The sequence below is a fragment of the Akebia trifoliata genome, chromosome 11 (genome assembly GCF_017979445.1).
Source record: "Akebia trifoliata isolate Shusen 1 chromosome 11, ASM1797944v1, whole genome shotgun sequence".
In the NCBI taxonomy this organism is placed as follows: domain Eukaryota; kingdom Viridiplantae; phylum Streptophyta; class Magnoliopsida; order Ranunculales; family Lardizabalaceae; genus Akebia; species Akebia trifoliata.
In genome coordinates, this window is record NC_141385.1 from 40,478,225 (window position 1) to 40,500,983 (window position 22,759).

The window sequence follows — 22,759 nt, forward strand, 5'->3', positions numbered from 1 at the left end:
TTCTATGGTCAGTTGGGGGGGCAGCTTAAAACCTCGATTGCCTTCCAAAAACTATTCAAATAATGATGCCATTTATTAGAATCATGGTTTGCAAAGTTGCAAATCGGTATTAGGAGGTGTTTTAAAATAAAATAAAAAATACTAAAATATCTTCCAAGATCTTTTAGATAAGATTGACGGCTAGTTTCCAAATAAAACAAATTCTTTCATCTCTTATCTCTCTCTTACACATTCCATCAAAAGTTTTTTTTATGAATAATACTGTAGTGACCTCATGCTGAAACCTCCCATCGCACTTATTAGTGTGAAAGTGTATGGGAACCATAGATGTTTTTCATCAAGATACACGTGAAAAAGCATCTATGGTTCTTATTCACTATCGCATCAAGAAGTGTGATATGAGATTCCAACTTGAGGTCACTCCAGCATGACTCTTTTTTTATATATATAAAAGAGTTCAACTAGTCTTACTGAGTTAGGAAGGATTTCACTCTTAATAAGGTTCTTTGGCTCACATTTTGTCATCCAAAAACATCATCCAATACTTCAGGATTGTAGAGGAAAAAATTTTATGAACTTCGAAAAAAAGAAAATCACCTTTAATTTTAAAATTAGGAGTTATGTAAAAGTTCGGTAGCACTCCATTTTCAAAACCTTGAATCAAGCCCAAAAGAAAATGTTTATTTTTTAATTTTTTTAATTTTTTATATGAATTTTTTCATAAAATCTAGAGGGTTGTGGTGTTAGATTTCTAATGTGCTAATCCATTTGAACCAAACGATCCTTTGTAAGGCTTAAAATCTTACTATGTTAGTAAGGAAAATGTTTCTAAAAATAAAAAATAAATTAATAATAATAACTCATATCCCCCGGTGTTGGATCAGATTTCCGAAAAATGGTTAGTTTCTCAAAAATTTAAAACATCCTTATCTTGAAATTACTATTAAAAAAAAAAAAAACACACACACACACACATGTTGGATTGTATTCCACTTTTAAAAAAAAAACCTTTTAACCTGTTAAAGCTAAAAAAAAAAAAAATAGAAATAAAAAAATATTCACATCCATCCACCCATGATTTTCTGTAGACTTAAAAAAAAAAAACCTATTCCATTAAAACTTAAAATAAAATTAGTCCACTCTTAGATTCCTTAAAAACTGGTTAGTTTTCAGAAAAATTAAAAAATAAAATAGAAGAACCCTATCTTGAATTTAATATATATACATTTTAAGCCTTGAAAAGAATATATTAGCAAAATTTGAATATAAACTAATTTTGCATCTCAAAAAGTGGGGTTTATTTATTTGTTTATTTAAATAGTTAATAATTTTTATATTAATATATTAAATATAAAAACGATCTCATTTTAAGATTTCACCTTAGGCCTCAAATTGGGTAGGAGATCATTGGGTAGATGATACACTCTTACTTGAGAAGAATTAAAATTGACTATTATCTTTTATGATTAAACTATTTTAGTACTTGATCATGAACCACTTTCAAAGAAGTTCACATAAAAGGGATCAAAATCTATCCAAGAATAGTAATTGTTACTTGATGAAAATAATGTGAGCTTTTGTTCTTGTAGTTTGTATAAAAATAAATCCTCTCGACAAATCGAATTTTACTTGCAACACACAAATCCTTTTGAAATTAAGCCACTTATAGATTGGTGTGTTATAAATAAAAGTTGGTGTTAACAGCTCACTTGATTCAATGGAAAACACTTTTTACGAATTTAACAAGCTTTCAAATCATACTAAGAGTCGTTGAGCTCAAATGGATTACCATATTGATAATCCAATACCACAAACTCCCAAATTAAAATTAAAATTCAATGGTGCAAATTTTGATTTATATATATATATATATATATATATATATATTATATATATATATATATATATATATATATTCAAATTTAATAGTCGTCTACATACCTATGGCATCAGATCATGTTTTTGATGTCACGAGGTGAGCAAAACAACCCTTTGTAAGATTTGAAATCTTACGAAGTTAGTAAGGCTAGTCTTACTCTTATAAAATCTATTGTAGATACCTTAATTTGAATGAATTCCCACTTGAAAGGACAAAAAAAAAAAAATCAGTTTTCTAGTAAGATTCGTCAATGGGTCTAAAAATCCCAAATCCTTGAAAATTAACTTTTCGATCAAATCAAAATGCCCTAAGACCCTTAAGGGTCTTTTGGACCCACAATAAGGTCTTACAAGCCCTTCATCTTCTGTATTTCTCACTGCTCCAATTACAAATTCAGAAACGTCCTGAGCCCACCTAAGGCCCATCAACCTTCAATTCCCTAAAAACCATTTTAGCCTCATCCTAAAACAAGCCTAACCCTAGTCAATACATCATCAAGATAAAAACCCAAACCTAAAGTCCATACCTTTACCCATATCTCTACCCATGATCAACACTAATTAAGATTCATGCAACCATTAATCATTAAGGAGGACATTTGTCACCACCACCCTTCACCTCTCAAATTCTTTCAACCAACTCCATCATCACCCTAAAAAAGTAAACCAACCCATACCCATGTTATAACCTACCCCCATCATTTCCTCAAAAAACAACCAACCAACACCCCTTATCCTTAATCAACTCACATAACACACACACACAAACACTCACACCCTTGAGATACTTTCACCATCTTCTCCACCCTCTCAAAATCTAACCACCTAATCCCTTATACGATCTATTCTCATAACCAAACACCACATCCTTTAACCCCACCTAATACTCAACCCATATGGGTTGAAGAATCCAACCCATTTGGATAAAAAATGACATATTCTCATCATCTTACACAAATACCTTTTCCCAATCTCCAAATAACACCTTCTCATACATAAACCACATGCCATTACCTTTTAATATTTCCCCTTTGACATTTATAATCCTAAAAACAACCCAAAAATCCTATAAATACCCCCCTTTACCTCTCAAAAAAGGACTCATGCTCTCAAGCCCTAAAAAATTCTCTCGATCTTATTTTACTCAACTATTTTCTTTCTTATTTACATTTTTTTTTCTCTAAACAAAAAAAAACTCATTTAACTCTACTAAAGACTCAAGAAGAAAAGGAATGAAGAAGAAGGAAAAGAAGAATTATAAGGAAGGCCCAAACCTCAAGGCGGGTTGGACATAATATTGTACCCCTTTTCTTCCTCTTCTACCTTCCCCCTTCACTTCTTTAATTTTATTTCTTAGAAAGCCTCTAAGATGTATTATTCAACTTCCCCTACTTTCGGTAGATCATACTTTGATTCGGTCGAAAGTGTAAGGGTTGTAACCACCTTAAAAAGAAAGTCATTTTAAACCCTTAAACACCATTTGCCCCACACCACACTCAACTTGTTTTGAGGCAATCAATAATTGAATCCTTCTCAACCTATGAGAATGAGCCCATAACCTTAGCCAACATTTTTCAAAATTATGTTTTTAAGACTATATTTTTATAAGAATCATATCTTTTCAATTAGATGAACCCTATAATCCAAGCCAATAGTAAATTCCATCTTGGGGTACAAGTTGTCGATCATTCGACTTTTTATTTATTTATTTATTTCGTTTTATTGAAAATGACTATGTTGTTAAGGTTACCGTCATTTGATGGAGATAGAGGGGTACTTAAAACCTTCCCTTCTCTCTAACCGAATCCTTACCTAGATCCCAGGTGAATCGGTGTCCAAATCCATACGAGAGTCACTACGATGCTAAAACGATATTTTTTTTCTAAAAATACTTTCCAATTGACCATTCATACCCTTTTATAAAAAGAATGGTGGTGACTCTAAATTCTCGTAGAGGTGATATTCGAATTTGAAAATCACGTATCTACACCTATTAAAATCAATTTCTTTTGCAAGGAAAATATTATTGTTGGAGTGACCTCAGTTGAGAGACACACGAGATACATCTTGATGTGGTGGCGCATGCATGTCCGTATATGCGTTTTACTCGTATCTTGAATAAATGCATCTATAGGCATGCACACAACACCATGTCAAGATTTTTTTTTCCCTTCATGTGTCCCGTTCACTTTTGCACGACTCAAAAATATTAATGCTCGAGTGACTTCAAAAAAACATACTATGGTTTTGTGCACATTTCACGCCAGTTGAGTAATTTTTTTAGTTGATTTATTATTATTCATCCAAATAACTGGTTTTGGGAGGGACCGAATCCACTAGGTTGATTAAAAAATTCAGGTTCTTGGAGACTACTATGACCTAGGGGTGCAACTTAGTCCAATTCAAATCAAGAATTGAACCAAACTGATAGCTTTGGAGTAGTCTAGTTCGATTTGGAACAAGTCGCGGTTCGGTTCTGGATTACTAAAGTGGAGAACCGATCAATTTAGTTCAATTCTCAGATCAAGCTTGTATAGAACTGAACCAAATCGAGTATTGAACCCTTTGCAATATAATAATAATAATTATTTTTATAATACTAATAACAATAATTATTATTATTACGAATTACTTTAGGAGTTAGGAGATAGATTAATGATTTTTTATAGATAAACTAATGACTTTTTATGGATATATTAGTAATTTATTGTAAGAAATTTTATGTTTATTATATATATATATATTTTTTATTAAGAATCATTATTTATAATTTATAGAATATTGGCAAACTATAGAACCCAACCGAGCCAAACTGACTATAGTTCAGTTTGGATTGGTTCGATTCCACTGGAATTTGGTTCGGTTCTGGCTCGGTTCCAAATTTCACCTTAAACCGAATCAAGTTGCACCCCGTACGACCATAGTCTTGGGTGCGTACGATAGCAAAAACCGAACAACGAAATGTTCAGTTCGATTTCGATCACTGAAACCGGCACTCGATCCAATAATTCCAAGTAGCAAAGATTTCGCAACAAAAGACAGAAGAATCTTCTCTTTCCATTTGTTCCTCATTAGAGGAGAAAGCAATTCTTCTTTTCCTTCTCTGTAACTAACCCTAGAAGTAGAAATTCTTCTTCATAATCATCTCTAATGGCGGAATTTCTCGATCTTGAATCCCAGGACGGTGTACGGATGTCATGGAACGTGTTTCCAGGATCGAAGCAAGAAACAACGAATTGCGTCGTACCTGTATCTGCGATCTACACACCATTAAAACCCTTCCCCAACATGCCTATTCTTCCATACTCTCCTCTTCGATGTCGAACTTGTAGATCAGTTCTAAATCCATTCTCAATCGTAGATTTCACGGCTAAGATCTGGATCTGCCCCTTTTGTTTCCAACGAAACCATTTTCCTAATCACTACACTTCAATCTCTGAAGATAATCTTCCTGCTGAACTCTTCCCCCAGTACACAACGATCGAATACGAATCTCCATCAGAGAAATCATCTATACCTCCTGTGTTTCTCTTTGTTGTTGATACTTGTATGATTGAAGAGGAATTAGGATCATTGAAGTCTGCTTTGTCACAAGCGATTGATCTGTTACCGGATAATTCGCTTGTTGGATTGATCACTTTTGGGACTTATGTTCATGTTCATGAGCTCGGATTCGGACAGATCTCTAAGTCGTATGTGTTTAAGGGATCGAAAGAGGTGACGAAGGATCAGATTCTTGAGCAGATGTGTTTTTTCGCGAATAAGCCAAAGCCAATCACTGGTGTGATTGCTGGTGCCAGGGATGGGCTCTCTACTGAAAGCATTGCTCGGTTTCTCTTACCGGCTTCGGAGTGCGAGTTCACCTTGAATTCGGTAAGATCTCCCTTGTGAACTGGTAAAGATTTGAACTTTTGTGTTTTTTTTTTTGGAATATTGATTGATAAATTTGTGTCCTGTTTGGTTGACAATCTTTGCTCAAGAAACTGTAAAAAATATACCTTTTTAGGAGCAAAAATAGTGATCTTGTTGGTCCTATAGTCTTAATCGACTAGTCTCCCTTGCGAACTTGTAAAGATGTGAACTTTTTGTGGAACATTGATTAATGAATTCGTGGCCGTTGACATTCTTTGCTCAAGAAACTGTTAAAAATATACCTTTTTATTTATTTACAGCAAAAGTAGTGATCTTGTTAGTCATATAGTTTCGTAATCGATCGTGGACTTGGCGACTGAGTTTTGTTACCTTTCACATGGTTTTTAATTGGATAGACTGGTTTTTATTAGGTTTTGGAGGAGCTTCAGAAAGATCCTTGGGCAGTGCCGGCGGATCAGCGGGCGACAAGGTGCACCAGTACAGCATTGAGCGTGGCTGCGAGTTTGTTAGGAGTTTGCGTTCCTGGTTCTGGAGCTAGAATTATGGCATTTATTGGTGGGCCATCAACAGAAGGGGCAGGGGCTGTAAGTTTCTGTATTATCGTTGAATTTCATTATTCTTTTTCTTGAATTTTGAGTTTGAAGTGTGCAAGCACAATTCAGTGAACCCATCATGTGAATTTATCCGTGTACACATCTCTCTCTTTCATTTGGGTATTAAATTCAAATTGTAATTTGCTATGTAGAAATTGAGCGATTTCTTTTTTAGGGATCCTGTTTTTGTTGCTCTTGTTACAATGCAATAGTTGCGTCTTTAATCTCTTTTTCTCAGTTGCCTTATTGAGAATATGCCCTAGGCCCATCCATCTACGTATTTTTTGGCAACACAATATCTGATGACTCGTTCAAGATTTTCCTAATTCTTCTTAGGAATGAGGTTACCAAAACTTACTAAAAAAGGAATTTGGCCGACCACATTTGACACTCTATTCACTATTTTTCATCATGGTATTTCGTAGTGGTAGAAAATGTTTTTTTCCCTTCTATTCGTTAACTAACAATACTTAGAGGTGGGGAATCCTCCAAACTAACAAGTAGGCATCTTTATTACCCTACACTTTTGGAAAAACCTTCAATCCTTTACAATCCTAGATCTAAGTGTTTACTCTCACCAAATACTCTCGAAAGTAATTGACCCTTTGAGGGGGACATCAAACCTTGAAGAATAGATTTTAGTTTTTATTTAGATTTTGTTTTAGAACTTTAATTTTATGTTTTTAGGGCTTATTTTCATGTTTTATTGGTCCATGGTCTTAGTATAATATTTAGGGGTACTTTAGTAATTTTACTTTATATTCTATTTAAGTTTATTAGGATTTGAAAATTAGGAGAGAGAAAGTTATGAAAATTAGGTATTTTAGTTTTATTAAGACTCTTGGTTGATTTTCTTTATATATAGATTGTATTAGGGTTTATTTACAGAGAATGAATGGAATAAACATGAAGTTTTTATTTTCTTTTAAATGTTGGTGCATTCAACATGGTTGATGCCATGGAAATCATTGGGGTGATTTCAAGGTAAGTATCATTTTTTTCTTTTTTTTAATCTTCTTATCATCTTTCTTTTTATTTTATTTTATTTTATTTTTTGTTTGTGATAAATCAAGAAACCATCAAGAACCCTCTAAGCCTTTCAAGAACCCAACCCATAAATTTTGGTTTCTTGATTTTTCAAGAAACCTTGAATGCTTGATTCTCAAAACCTACAAACCCATTTTGTTTTACCCTTAAATCCTTCTCTACTTTCTTTAACCCTTCATTAATCTCCTAAACCAAATCTACCTTATAACCATATACCCAAATACCCTAAAGGCCCTATTTTTGCATTGATCTGCGGTTCCATACTGTTTCACAACCAAGTCACAATCTGAGCATTTTCTTGCTCCCACACATCTATCACATTCGGATATTTTGAAGTAGGCTTATCTATCAGCAAGTGACTGCGTTTTCCCTTTGCCTTAAAAAACACCTTTACTGACCATTGAATGTAATTGCTTCCATTAAGTCTGATGGAAGTCATCTGAAGCCCTATAAGGTCTTGAGAAATCCTTATATTCGTTTTTTGCTCCATAAATTAATCGCGAGAACACAATAAAATTTCTCTATAAAACCACAAAAAAATAGAGAGAAACCTTCCCTAGTGAAATATCACCACCCAAAAAACTGCAGAAAAATCTCTTGATGAAATCGCACAGGCCAGAAGAGATTGAAGAATTGATTTTAGGGGTCGAACAAACTCAAGCACTACTACAAATACCTTTCACCACTGGAGAACCACAAAACTTACTTGAAAACTGTACCAACCGTTAAAAACTTCTTACATCCATTCACATAAGAATCTATGCGCAACTACAACCACAAGTGCAACCATAATTGTACCTCCACTAAACTTTAATAAGATCAAGCAGAATCTGATTTTCTTTCGAATCAACCGAGAAATAATAAAAATAAGAAAAGAAAGTAAAAAAGAAAGATTCAAAACTCTTATGATGTGCTTTGATACCATGTAGATTAAGATTTTGAGAAAGAGAGTAGAAGAAGATATTGGAGAAACGTGGGAGGAGTCAAATTCACTCCAACCTAAGCTGCACAATGTATTATATATTGTAACCAAATAACAAAAGAAAGAAAATACAATACTACCCGTACTAATAATAATTTATTACTCCTAAGAAGTGCAAACTTCACATAGCCTAACGAGCCTTGACCTAAATGATGAGCTTGGGCCCAACTGCACTAAATTAGAGTTTGAACCCATTTCTTTAAGAATTTTTTTCTCCAAGGTGATGCCGCCCCAGTGGGATGTCACCCCAACACGATGCCACCCTTGGGTGATGTCGCCTCAACGCGATTCCGCCTCTGGGTGCAACCACCCTAATGGGATGCTGCTTGTCTTCTCAATTGCTTGTGTGTCTTCATGATTTGCAACAAAGGATTGCCTGCCGTAGAGGTTGTCATAACCTCTACGCCTTGCAGGGGGCTAAATGTAGATGGTGCAAAATAAACTATAAGGGCATTTTAGTCATTTCATTCTTTTATTTGCCTATAAATAATACATTACAGCAACAAGGAGGAGTACTTTTGGGAATCCTAATTTCACCCCTCTCTCTCATCCTTTTCTCTCATGGAACCTCCCCTTACCATCATTATCATCTAGGATCTTATCCACCATCTACAACCTTTATTGTCTACTTGAGTTGGCATGGTTGGTTGATGCCACCCCTAAAATGGATACGTCTTAAACATATTACAGATGAGTGAAATACATTCATCACTCTTTCATAATTGCTGGAATTCTTTTTCTTTTTTTAATTTCAGCAGTTGGGATCTAATCATGTAGTTCATGGTTACTCATTGATTGAATGACTTCAAAGGTTTAAGGCTATGATGTTGACAACTCTTTTAGATTGCATTTTCCATATAAGGACTTATCACTTATTACTCATGTTTGTATTTAAATTTATATAAATTTTTTTCTAATAGCTTCCCTGTTGAATATACTTATGTTGTCAGAGTAATTGTAGCAAGGCTAATATGACCATCATTGCTATGACATGAACTTTATAATCTTTGGCTGTTAATTTGTTATCCAGTGATTATCAATTATTTGGAGGTTTTATTGATTTGTTCCAACAAATGCAGATCGTGTCTAAGAATTTATCTGATCCAATTCGGTCTCACAAGGACCTTGATAAAGATTCTGTTCCCCACTATCATAAAGCTGTTAAGTTCTATGAGGGGCTATCAAAGCAACTTGTAAATCAAGGGCATGTATTGGATGTGTTTGCTTGTGCTCTTGACCAGGTAATTTTTCCCTTTCTGTATCTTGGTTTGTTTTGTTTGTGCAATGCACAGAAAAAATTACAATATTTCATAAACTGCTCTGTAATTCAATTTCTTGTGTAATACAATCTATGAAAGGGCGGCCCCCCCGCCCTCTCTTTTTTGATAAGTAAAGGGAAGGTTTGTTAGTTTCGTAAGTTCTTAGTAATTTCATTGTCATTCTTTTGTCTTATCTAGAATTGAACTTTGCAGCTCTAGTATATGTTTGTATATTTCTTTTTCAGGTGGGTCTGGCAGAACTTGAAGTTGCAGTTGAAAGAACTGGAGGGCTTGTTGTGCTGGCAGAAAGTTTTGCTCACTCTGTTTTCAAAGATTCTCTTAAGCAAGTTTTTCAGTCAAGTGATTATGATCTCGGTCTATCATTTAAGTAAGGCTTGCTTTAACAGATTCTGATTTTGTATGAAGCATCTCAGTATTTCTGAATTTGCACCAGTTATTGCTTTTATGTGTACATCCACTCCCCCAAACCCACCCAAGTTGGCCATTCAACAAGGCATCCCAGAAACAGTCTATCAATGTTGGCTTTAAAGAGCTTATCGTTTTTTGGGAATTATTGAAGAGCAGTGCCTTGTTGTGGAACCACGATAATTGATGGTTTTCTTTCCATATACCTTTTATCATTTATCTGCTGCCCACAAATGGCTATAGTATCACCATCACTGTTGCCTTGTTCAGGTGATTATGCAATTTTGGATTGCCCCCTTCCAATATTTGCGATCAAGACAGTCGATTATTCATTTTTGGAAGTCCTTGTGGTGGATGATGTATACTTACCTGAAAGGAAGAGCTGTTTTCAGTACATAGATAGATGGGCAAACAAAGGCCTGAATAGAGCGATGCTGCATCTCCTTAGAGGCTATAATCCTAAGTGTTCAAAAACTTCGGAAGCAGACTTCCTTATCTCCAGTTTGCGTATAATTAAATAATTACTGGTGCAAAGCAATATGTAGGAAAAAGGGAGTGGTGTCTTATACTAAAGGTTTGTAGTATCAAAATCAAGAGTATACTCTGCAATATGATATATTATTGTGGACACAAAATGCCATAAAAATTGAAGACAGTAACAGAACATTTTGGTAATTCTTCATTCCTACTTGCAACAATGGTAAAATAACTCATTACATGTCTACACAGAGCAAGCAAGTTCATAGGTTTTTTTTTTCACCTCGACCCCCTTGACAATTTCTTCTAAAGAGGACTACACAATTAAGTTCTGTTTGCAAAGGTTAGTGATTATAGTCCAACTGCAAGGACAAGCTTAAGGGCTGAAGGACACAGAATGTATTGTTGCCTTAGGAGTTCAAAAGAAAAACTTGGTGGTTTGGGGCCTTGGGTATGTATCTGCAGTATAGATTCTGGCTGAGCCAGAACCAGGTATTTACATGTTGATCACAATATGTTTGGAACTGCACTTGTTTGCCTTGAAATTGAGGGAGTTGCATTAATGTGTTGAGTTTACCCACATGTTTATATTTGATGATTGATCTTTATATTATTTCTATTTTTGTACTAATACATGCTAATTGAAAGTGATTGTAAGCTTTACTCTTGTGATTAATCTTTGATGCAGTGGGATATTTGAGGTAAACTGCTCCAAGGATGTCAAAGTTCAGGGTATCATTGGTCCTTGTGCATCACTTGAAAAGGTATGCTCTAAGCCTACTCAGAGCATAGAAAAGTCCCTACTTAGGGTTAATTGATAGATGCTCTTAGCCTATATCAATTAACCCTACTTAGATACTCTCATCTGTTTTTTATTCTGATTTGTTATTGGTGACTTGCACAGAAAGGTCCTTTGTGCTCTGATACGGTAGTTGGTCAAGGTAACACCAGCGCCTGGAAGATGTGTGGCCTTGACAAAGCCACATCTTTGTGTTTGGTATTTGATATTGCGAAAAAGGACAGCCTAGATGCTATTGGTCAACCCACAAACAATCAATTTTACTTTCAATTTCTGACATAGTAAGAATTCTGTGCCTATATTCCTTGAATTATGCCTAGGCCGTGGTGGATGTGTCTTTTCTAACGCATTGTCGACGTTGTGTTCCAGTTATCAGCATAGTAATGGTCAAATGAGACTTCGTGCTACTACACTTTCTAGAAGATGGGTGTCTGGACCTGGAAGCATACAGGTAGGTTTTAACTATCATCTTTCTTTATATGATTACACTGTTTTAATTGATTTGTTATCATTAGTAACACATGGTTGTACTTATTTAGTTTTAGGGTATTTTTGAAATGCCCCTCTGTTAATTGGTGAAATTAGTTTTACCCCCTTGCAAAATGCAAGTTTAGGTTTTAGTCAACATTGTTTTTTCTTGATGATTTAACAGTGAAATTTTGATTTTGATTTTTTTCCAAATTTTACTTATCAAATTTTTTTGTTTTGTTTTGATTTAGTAATTAAGTATTTGAAGAGCATTTTGGAAAAAAAAATTCAAAATTCAAAATTCCACCATTAAATCATCAAGAAAATGCGACATTGACTTTCGGTCAAGGGGGTAAATTTATTCTTGCATTTTGCAAGGGGGTAAACCTAGTATCATTAATTTAACAGGGGGGTATTTCTTAAATACCCTTAGTTTTATGCTAACTTGGTTGTATCTGTTAATGTTTTCTTTATTTTGGTCTAGATTTCTAGTGTGTAAATCATTCCTTCCTTTTTCCTTGTTCATTTGTTCCTTTTTCCTTGTTCATTTGAGAGAGAAAAATGGCAAATGGTACGTACCAAGCCTGAGCTTTCCATCGGTGTTACTATGCATCACCATAACAAATCCCCGACAAGACCAAATGTGGTCTAGAAATTCTGAGGCTCCAAGTCCTTCCATTTTTAAGAGGTTATGTGATGAATCACCTTCTACATTACTCCAAAGATCTCTTCTACATCATCTTTGAATACAAGATGCGGGGTATTCAAGCTCTTTGCAATGCAATTGGGTGTTTGTTAGTTGATTGGTTGTCAAGATTGAATGAATTCAAAGATGTTAGGGTACTCTATTTTTTGTTAGCCGGGAGTTACATTATTGGAGTTTTAGGAGATCATCTGTATTTTGTATTTCTTTTTGGCCAACTGAAACTTTTTTCCTCGGATACCTATTTCCTGTTCTCTAATAAAATGTTGTTAATTAAAAAAGAAAAGAAAAGAGCAGTTCTTTTCAGAATCTGCTGGTAAAAACTATAAATATGAATAGTTTGTTATTCCTTTCTCAAACAGTCATACTTAATACTTCATTTTTCTCCAACTTTGTCATGGATGCATCTTGGGTGTCCATTCTGTTAGATGTTGAGACTTTGGAGTGAGATTACTTTACGAATGCTCTTCTTCTGAGTTGGAATTTCTTCTGCACATTGCTATTATTTCATATTAATTTTGATTTTTTTAAAAATATAAATGTTGTACCACAGTATCACTTGCGAACTTTGCAATATGTTATATGTGGTGGTTGCAACTTTAATAGTAGTCCTTATTCCTTAAATCCTTCCTTTAAAAATTGTTATGTATTCGGAGTTCAACATGCATTTGATGACCCTTTTGTAGGATTTAATTTCCGGATTTGACCAAGAAGCAGCTGCTGTAGTAATGGCACGCCTAGTTTCTTTCAAAATGGAAAGTGAGGTAATTCTAAATAAACTACAGAGTTCTATTTGATCCATGAATTCCTTTTTTTATATAAAGATAATCTCAAATTTTAGACTATAAGGGAGAGGAAACAAGTGCGGCTATCAGCAAAAGTGTGGGAGATAGATGTGGTTTGAAATTCTATGCAGTTTGGTAGAGAGCTATTCTTTAATTTAAATTGATTGTTACCATTTGAATAGGATTTGCTCCACTGGCTAGGTTTCATTTTTATACTAAATATGAAATAAATAGTTAGGAACTCCTTCTGAATGCAACAAATAGCCCATTTAGTAAGAAGAGTGGTGAGACCTAAAACCATCCTAAGCGCTGCTAACGTGGTTACTAAGCTATTTCTTTGGAAAGCTCCTATTGAGATGGGAAATTCCCCGATAAAGCTGCTAGTACCAGGTGAACTCATATTGGCCAAAGTGGAAGAGAAGGAAATGGTGCCCCCCCTCCTTTTTTCTTCTGTGTGTTGAGAACTTATACAATGATATAAAGCAAATAATAATGGAAGAGTAAAATCTAATTGTGATTAGGGGAGAAAGATACAAATAAAATTTTCCAATTTTAGATCTTTAAATAGTTGAATCCATTTACTGTCTTGAGCCCGTCCAAGGGCCTGATATGTGTCATATCTTATTATATTTTAAATCTTGTGCCCGATTTTATTGTTTTGTATTTTGATACTTTGCATCAATATTCTTATTGTACGTCTTCCCCTTGTCCATGAAGTATTAGCTAGGAAAGAACATTTGCAAAAAGATGCCCAGTGATGTTCTTGATGAGTTGAGTAGCCCTTTTAACTTTTAATGATATACTGATGAGGACTTACATTTGCAAAAAGATGTCAAGTGATATTCTTGATGAGTTGAGTAGCACTTTTATTTTCTAATGATCATTGCTTGTCTTTTGCTCGATGATCTGCATTGATTGACTATAAAATTTGTTTGCTATGCAGGCAGATTTTGATCCTATCAGATGGCTGGATAGATCATTGATACGTTTATGTTCTCGATTTGGTGATTTCCAAAAAGATGCCCCATCATCTTTCAGCTTATCTCCACGTTTTTCAATTTTTCCTCAATTCATGTTTCATTTGCGGCGATCTCAGTTTGTCCAGGTATACTGATTTCATTTATCTTTTTTATCTTCCTAATTTTTATCTGTTTGAAAGATATTATGATAATCCAGGAGTCATGGGTACATTTAAAGCTTCCTGTGCTTAACTATCGTTTTTCCCTTTCTAATAGGTCTTTAACAACAGTCCCGATGAAACTGCATACTTTAGAATGATCCTGAATAGAGAAAATGTTGCCAACTCAGTTGTCATGATTCAGCCGTCATTGATATCTTATTCATTTCATTCAGTCCCGGAACCAGCCCTCCTTGATGTAGCTGCCATTGCAGCTGACAGGATCCTACTTTTGGATGCCTATTTTACTATTGTCATATTTCATGGAGCAACTATTGCTCAGTGGCGAAAAGCCGGGTATCAAAATCAAGCAGAACATGAGGTAACTTTGCTTGCATAACATATATGAACTTTCACTTGAATTTCTATTCTTGGGTATGATCATACTTCTATATTTCCTTCGTTGTTAAGAGCATAATTCGAACCATCATTTTTGGGGAAAAGGGCTTAAATCCATAGCTCAGTTGATATGTGTTGAATTGCAACTTTGAGATCTTGGGTTCAAGCTCAGTTGATTGTGTTACTTATGGAAAAGGTCCCAGTTCACATTGGCAGTTCAATTTCTCTGACTACGTGTTAAAGAATGGAAGTTGTTCATCTACATCGTTCTATTACAGAATATTCTGTAGTGATCAGTGTCTCCCTTCAAGAAAAATCTTCTAGTGAAGCTCAGTTAGTATCTTTGCATGCATCTTGCACAAACTGAGTAAAACTAATAGGTCTAAGATATAACACCTCTATTGCACGTTTTTTGTGTTTGGTCTGGTTATATTCCTCTACCAAATTGAATACCAAGTTACACTACGAAGCCATTGTAGTAGGTGGTCTATCCTCTCTTCATTGATTCTTGAGTAGACCTCATGGAAAACTTCTTGAGATCCAACTTGATCTTACTCACCATCGTCACCACAATCACCATTCAAGCCTTTGTGGAAATGTTTTGGTTCACTTTAGGATTCTCGGTCATCCATACTAATCTTTTCTTGTGAAAGGATTTGGCATTTTTTTTTTCCAATCGGTCGCCAACCTGACACATTCCCATTTGGCCTTGGAATTGACAATGAAGCCAACGTGGGCAAAGCTTCAACTATGGTAAAGTCTAGGCCTATGCTTTGCCTTGTTGGGAGGACCAAAGCAACAGAATAAAGGAAATGTTCTGGCAGGGTAACTCAGCTTTTGAATTTCAGTCGATTATCTTTGTTCATAAATTAATATAATCACATATAAACGTTTACTACATATAGCTCAGGGGAAAGAGGTTTGCTTCTCTTTGAAGAGTGAACCTGATTCTAGCTCTCTAGTATACTCTCTTCTTCAACAAGGCAAAGAAAAAAAAAAAAAAAACAATGGAGACTTGCCTTAAAAAAAGGCCTGGAGCTGGGAGCTTTGTTTTTTGGCTGGAGAAACAGGATACGATCATCTTTGTTCTTCTCTTTCTTGCTTGTGATAACAGACGTCTTATTATGGGTGTGTACATAATAAGGGGTGCTGTTTGTGTTGCACTGGCTTCTGTTGACCATTTTGTACCACCACTTGATTCTTCTTTTTTTGGGACTATATTATATGTACATAACTATCTCAATTTCTTAAAATAAGGAAAAACCATAATTTTTTGTTATTTGAATTTCTTCAGCTTTTTACAATTTAAAATCAAACTGAATTCTAGTAATTTAGGCAATACTTGGGCATTGAGGCACATAAATAATCCCTGCTGCTTTCGCATTTTTTTTTTCACTGATGAACGTTACAAATCTTGACAATTGGCCGTGTTTATCCTTACCTTGAAAACATCCCTTGCACTCTTCTCATCATCACCAGCAAAGCCTTATCCCAAAGATTTGATGACGGCCTTGCACCTCTTTCTCAACCTCCTTTTTTGGTCACTCACTTTATGGCCTGGCTAAAGATCAAAGAGATACCTCTTTGTCTAGGCTCCACTGCCTTGTGCTGTGTCAAGATTTATTTTAAGTACCTCATGTTCTCTCTCCTCTCTGCATTACTGCATTCTTCGAAAACCTTTTATATACTACCTCTCTTATCTTAATTTACTCTTCCCAGGTTTCTAATTTTCCATCCCTTAAAAAACAAGCTCAACTTAGTTTTATGGATTGGCTGAGGTCCATTACTATTCTTGGTTTCTTTTTCCACATGCAGGTTAATTTTTTTTAATTAGTCTTATTAAACACACACAAAAAGTTCTGTCAAACGAGGATTGAGTAGAAAACTCAATATTTCCATTGATATCTTAAATTGATGTTTTCATTGCAGGTCTTCGCCCAGCTGTTGAAAGCTCCTCGTGATGACGCAGATGCAATATTAAAGGAACGGTTTCCTGTTCCACGTGTAGTCATTTGTGATCAACATGGCTCCCAGGTTACTTTTCGTTGTACCTCCTTTATAAAATTAAAATCCTCTAAATTTTTCTTGTTAGATATAAATACTACTATTAAGAAGGAGAAACATGGATGGAGGTTGAGAAGACCTGCCAAGAATCAGAGAAAAGAAAAGAGCAAGATATTTAATATGTACCTCTCTCTTCTCTCCCTGTTCTTGGCAGGTCTTCTTGACCTTCATCTATGTTTCTCCTTTTTCATAGTAGTATTTATATCTACCTTGAATTATATCAAGGTGATTGGAGTTATTTTCCAGTGCTGAGAAGAAACCCGGAGTAATACAATATAACTGAAGATGTGTAGTTTCTGGATGGTTTATGCAAAGATTTAGCGGTCAATGAAAATATGATGTCTTAAGCATAAATATTAAAAAAAGAAGAGGGGGGCGGGGGGGGGGGGGGGTGGTTTTAAACTTCTGACCCCTCACGTTGGAATAAATTGGGTTTGGTTCTAGGGCATCTCCTAAGTGGGAGCCATCAAATGTTGCATCTTAAATTCGTGCTTTTGTACCATGGATGACTAAATACTTGTATATATATACACATGGAGATATATAGATAGGGGAATGTTAACGTCCAAGACCTCATGGGGATGCTAGCATTGTCCAACACTTTTTTTCAATAATACCCCCTCGTTTTGTCTTTTAATAAAAAAAAAAACAAGGGTGTATTGGTCTTTTACACTATAAATGCTTGTTTACATAATAAGTGCTATGAGCATTTAAGTATTTTGAAATATATATATATATATATATATATTGTAGTAAATGCTTTGGCAATCAATGCCAACATAATCAATGCATTTATTAATGACATAATAAATGTATTTATAGTGTAAAAGACTATCATGCTTTTGTCTTTTTTCACTAAAAGACAAAATTAGGACAGGTATTATTGAAAAAAAAAAAGTGTTGGATAATGCTAACGTCCCCATGAGGTCTTGGACGTTAGCATTCCCTATATATATATGTGTGTGTGTGCGTGTGCCAAATATTTTTTCAATGTATGGGTTAGAAGTTTTCAGTGTTGATTATTATTTTTGTATTTATGTAGGCCCGTTTTCTGCTGGCAAAATTAAATCCATCAGCCACATATAACTCCGATGCTCCTCCGCTGCCCGGAGGGGATGTCATTTTCACCGATGATGTTAGCTTTGAGGTTTTCTTAGATCACCTCCAGAGGCTAGCTGTTCAATAATATTTTTTGGGGTACAATGGCTTCAACCAATTTTGTAATACTTTCATCTCCTAATTCCTTGTACAGTAAGTTGGAGTAAATGGTTCCTGTTTGCTTGAACTCTCTTCTTCAGTTGAGTTTCATTTTCACTATTGGGTTCTCGTCCATTGTAAAAAAAAAAAAGGGAAAATTGTATTCGTATAAAACTTGTTTAATAAGTCATATTTATCTTGTGATTTTTATTGCTTTGAAAATCTATATTGGCTGTTTGTGCATACAAATGTTCTCTATGATCATTGGTGAGACGTTAAAGGTTTACTGACGCTCTTTTGGGTCTAGTCGGGACTTGGGAGCCGTTTCCATGAAGGGCCTGCATAATTCAACTGCTTCCTTGATTTTTATTTTTTATTTTTAGAATCATTGTTTGTTCCAGGAGTTTAATCTTAGATATTCAAACCCAAGGTTATTATGACTTGGATATATGAAGTGAAAATCTCACTTTAGAATACAAATTTTATCATCAAACAATGCAGTCTTCCCAAGAACAGCTCTGGTGGTGTTCATGCAGGTCTTGGTGCATGCCATGATTCGTTATCTTGTAATCTTAATCGTTCAATCTTTTGACCATAGTTTACTGAAATTTTCAATTCTTATTGGGTGATTTTATGTTTGTTCTATTTAAATGTTGGGCGAGCAAAGTGGTGGTTATTTTGTTTTTCCTTGATTTGTTGGTTTTCGTGGTTTTACAGTTCTGCTCGTGCGTGATTTATATACAATTGATTGACTCGAGCTTTTCAGTCACCATTAGTTGAAGTTTACCTCAATAATGATTTGTTGAATATGATTTACAATATGGTTTCAAGTTATTAGATGGTGAGGTAGCGATGAATATAGTTTGTTTATTAGATGGATGGTTCAGCGAGGCTAGGCAAGTAATGTACAGATGGAGTTGAATCTTAGGCGGTCAAGAAGCATTATGTTAATAAATTGAGTGTAAAAGACAGAAGATATGGAGATAGATGAATGAAAAAATAAATTTAGAAATGAACGCATTTGAGAAAATGTAGAAATACCTCTAATAAATGAAAAACAAAGAGAATTGATTGGGAAGATTTGGTTGCTTGTAGACTTAGCATTTAAAAAAAAATTATGTAGATTGAGATAAGTGAAAGAGAACATGAAAATACTTTTGATAACATAATACATGTGCTCTGAACGTAATTGTGTGAATTGCTAAGTTAAAACCTCAGCAGCGATTCATTGTTAAATTATTTAAAACCTCGTGCCAATTGCGATGAGCATCATCTGCAGAAATTGTTTGATTGTCCCAAACAAGTTAATGCATCCAAATGATCATGCCTCACTGGCAGCGGGAAGACTATCTTAAAATGACCTAAATGCCCTCATCTTCAACCTCAAACAAAAAATAATTTTTGATTTCTCTCTCAAATTTCAGTCATTTTCAAGCTCTTCGACCTTTTAGGTAAACTATTTCTAACCTTGGTGGTCTTCTAATCCATAGTACCCACCCGACCTCTTCAAGAAAACCTTTGATTTTACAACCTAAAAATCCATGTTCTTCTTGTTTCCCAAAATTCTATCTTGTTCTTGATGTTTTTGAAGTTGAAGAAGATAGAATTTTAAGGAGGAAAGTATGGTTAAAAATTGTTAATTTAGAGGTTGGAGATGATATTTTGAGGGGAAAAAGGATTTTTTATTTTTATTTTTATTTGGCCGGAAGCCGAGGAAAAACGATATTTAGGTTATTTTCTAGTGGTCTCTTCGAGAAGACCAAGGTTAAGGGGACTATGTCATTGGTTTGAAAATTAAAAGAGAAAACTACCAAAAAGTTATATCGTCGCCTGAGAGATTCGAACTCTCGCGGGGAAACCCCATGTACTTAGCAGGCACACGCCTTAACCACTCGGCCAAAGCGACGGTTTTGTTTATTTAACATAAATTTTATATCTATTCTAAATATGTATCTTTTGTTAGCTGGATAAAAGAGTAACACCCTTACAAAAAGAAAAGATGAATTCCAAAACATATGAAAATCAAAATTTAAATTTAAATCCAACATGGATAAAAACATAAAAAATCAAGAATATTGATAATGCGGCATATATGTCTTGAATCTAATCCAATGATTTAGATTCTTCTTCAATAGATAATAACTCATGCGGAAAATATGTTTTGAATATATATATTTTTTAATTTTTGTGATTATATTAGCAAATCGATGTATCACTCGACAATTTGTCTATGAGTAGTTAACATATATATAACTACGATTAAATTACCTGTTTAAATTGACAACTCACAAATGTAATTTTAAATCTTGTTGGAGATGGAGACCGAGACGAGTTGTCAAGTTGTCTCAAAGATATGGTTTGTTTTAATTTTAAGGTATTTTTTAAAATCTCGTCCGGGACAACTCAAATAAATTGGATATCTCATCCGAGATGACTCTATATCGTTCGTGGATGAGATGAGATGCCAAAATGGGTTTTAAAACCATGCTCACAAAATATATCTTTAATGATATACATGTTACAAGACCAAACCAAAGCACTGTTAGCCTACAAAGTTAATCTACAAGTAGAAATAATTGATAATCTAAATGATAAGGATAATGCTGAAGTAACATTAAAATGTACATCGTGGGGGGAGATTTCTGACATGGATGTGTATTAGATCCATAGATACTTCCATCGAGATCTCACTCATATCTCGATGAAAAGTATTTATGGTTTTCAGACATATCCACGTCAGAAATGTCCCCCACGATGTACATTTTAATGTTACTCTAGCACGACTCAAATAATAATTATCCCTTATTTTTTCTTACCAACAATTGTTTAGAGACACACTATTATTATCATTAGGAAAATGCAGAAGTAATGATGAAATTGACATCGTTTAACACATTGCTGATGTGGATATGTGTATATTAGTGAGAAGTATTTATGTGTCTACGCCCACCAATGTGTGAAACGATGTCAATTTACTTGTTACTCTAGCACAACCCTTATTATTATTAGGAAAATGCTGAAGTAACATTGAAATTGATATCGTTTGCGACATTGCTGACGTGGATGTGTCTAATGAATCACAAATGCTTTTCATCGAGATATGAGGGAAAAAGCATCAATGATTCTGTGCATACCAATGTCCCAAACGATGTCAATTTCAATGTTACTCCAGCAAGGACTCTGATTAGTATTTTCAATCCAACCAAGCCCAAGGCCCAAGATGCAAGACTGAGCACACATATTAAGAGTAGGAGAACAAGCAGTCTTAGCCAGACTCCTAACTGTTCACAATTGATTTGTAATCTTTTAGAAGGGATCCAATAAATATGAACAGATCTAGAAAAGAAAAAAAAAAAAAAAATCATTATTTGTTTGGTGATCTAAAAAATTCATCGTTTAAAGATTTTAAAAAGATTAATGCTGGAGTGACTTCAGTGGGGGACGCACGGGGGACATCTTGACATGGTGGCTTGCGCATGCCCATAGATGCGTTTTCTTCGAGATACGAGTAAAATGCATCTACGGACATGCGTGCTCCACCACGTCAAGGTGTGCCCCAAGTATCCCCGCTGAGGTCCCTTAAGCAAGACTATTTTTTTAAGAAAGACTTTTTTTTTCTGCATAAAATTGTCTGTGATTTACAAACAAGATAGATCATTGATAAATAAAATAAATTTATCAAAATTTAAAAAAAAAGTAATTACCAATTTAAAAAAAAATCTATCATCATCAAAGATCATGGACACTCAAAAAAAAAAATCGTCATAGATAAATATACTTGATCATTATTATTTTATTTTAAAAAGATAAAAAATAAATTTCAAAATTACATTGACAATGTACATAGTCAATTGTTGGCATGCAATGGTAAGTCGTGAGCAGAAGAAAATATGATTTCTATACATTGAATGGAACGAAAAAATTCAAACAAAAAAAAATGAAGCTGACAAGGTTAATAAAATAAGGCACATTAGATGGTAAATTCAGTTAAATATTTATTTTTCTTCAAAAAATCAATTTAAATGTATGATTTTGAGAGGGGTAATTGTAAATCAAAGAAAAAAAACAGAGGATAGAATTTGGACTAAATCTTAATCTTACATGAAACATAATCTAAGTGGGGTTGGAAGGACAAGAAAGATTGTCTTCCAATCTAGTAGAGGAGTAGATGGTTCGGATTAGCTCACCTATGCCTCCTGGTGGATTGGGAGAATATCCCAACAATCTACGATTGGTTGATCATATTAATTATGTTCTTTCCTAAATAATAATTTCTTATCTTGCGAGGACTTTCATTTAACTAATCCAAAGATCTATAAGAGGATTATAGAGCAATCCATCAAAAAGAAAAGAAGACGTGTCTATGAGAGGTGATTAAAGAAAGAGATTAACTTATAAATAAGAGATGAGACCATGAAAGAAGAGACTATTAAAGAATGATTTAATCAAATAATCATTACTTTATACACCTTTGATTCTAATTGAGCATTAAAGAGTGTTTGGCAAGTACCAGCAAGTGACACATCGATGCCCAACTCCCAGTTCAGTGGAATTAGTTGGATTCACCATAAAAACTAGCGTTGAGTTGTTTGAGGTAAATTATATTAAAAAAAAAAAAAAAAAACCACCCTTCATGGTAAGAGTAAAAGAAAATTTCAATTTAATATTCACAAAGAAATGTACAGTAAAAAT

The 22,759-nt window shown here is 34.4% G+C and overlaps 1 protein-coding gene and 1 non-coding gene across 2 annotated transcripts; one reads left to right on the forward strand and one right to left on the reverse strand.

Moving 5' to 3' along the window:
- Positions 1 to 4,776: 4,776 nt before the first annotated feature.
- LOC147391657 (Sec23/Sec24 protein transport family protein) lies at positions 4,777 to 18,289 on the forward strand. The gene is made up of 12 exons (XM_086457610.1): positions 4,777 to 5,751; positions 6,162 to 6,335; positions 9,453 to 9,614; positions 9,878 to 10,020; positions 11,224 to 11,299; positions 11,440 to 11,615; positions 11,704 to 11,785; positions 13,192 to 13,269; positions 14,234 to 14,395; positions 14,526 to 14,789; positions 16,736 to 16,840; positions 17,913 to 18,289. The coding sequence occupies exons 1-12, from the start codon at positions 5,029 to 5,031 to the stop codon at positions 18,054 to 18,056; spliced, it is 2,289 nt and encodes a 762-aa protein (XP_086313736.1). The 5' UTR covers positions 4,777 to 5,028; the 3' UTR covers positions 18,057 to 18,289.
- A 1,602-nt stretch (positions 18,290 to 19,891) lies between these two features.
- Positions 19,892 to 19,973, reverse strand: TRNAS-GCU (transfer RNA serine (anticodon GCU)). The gene has a single exon. It is a non-coding gene; the product is annotated as a tRNA-Ser (tRNA).
- Positions 19,974 to 22,759: the final 2,786 nt, after the last annotated feature.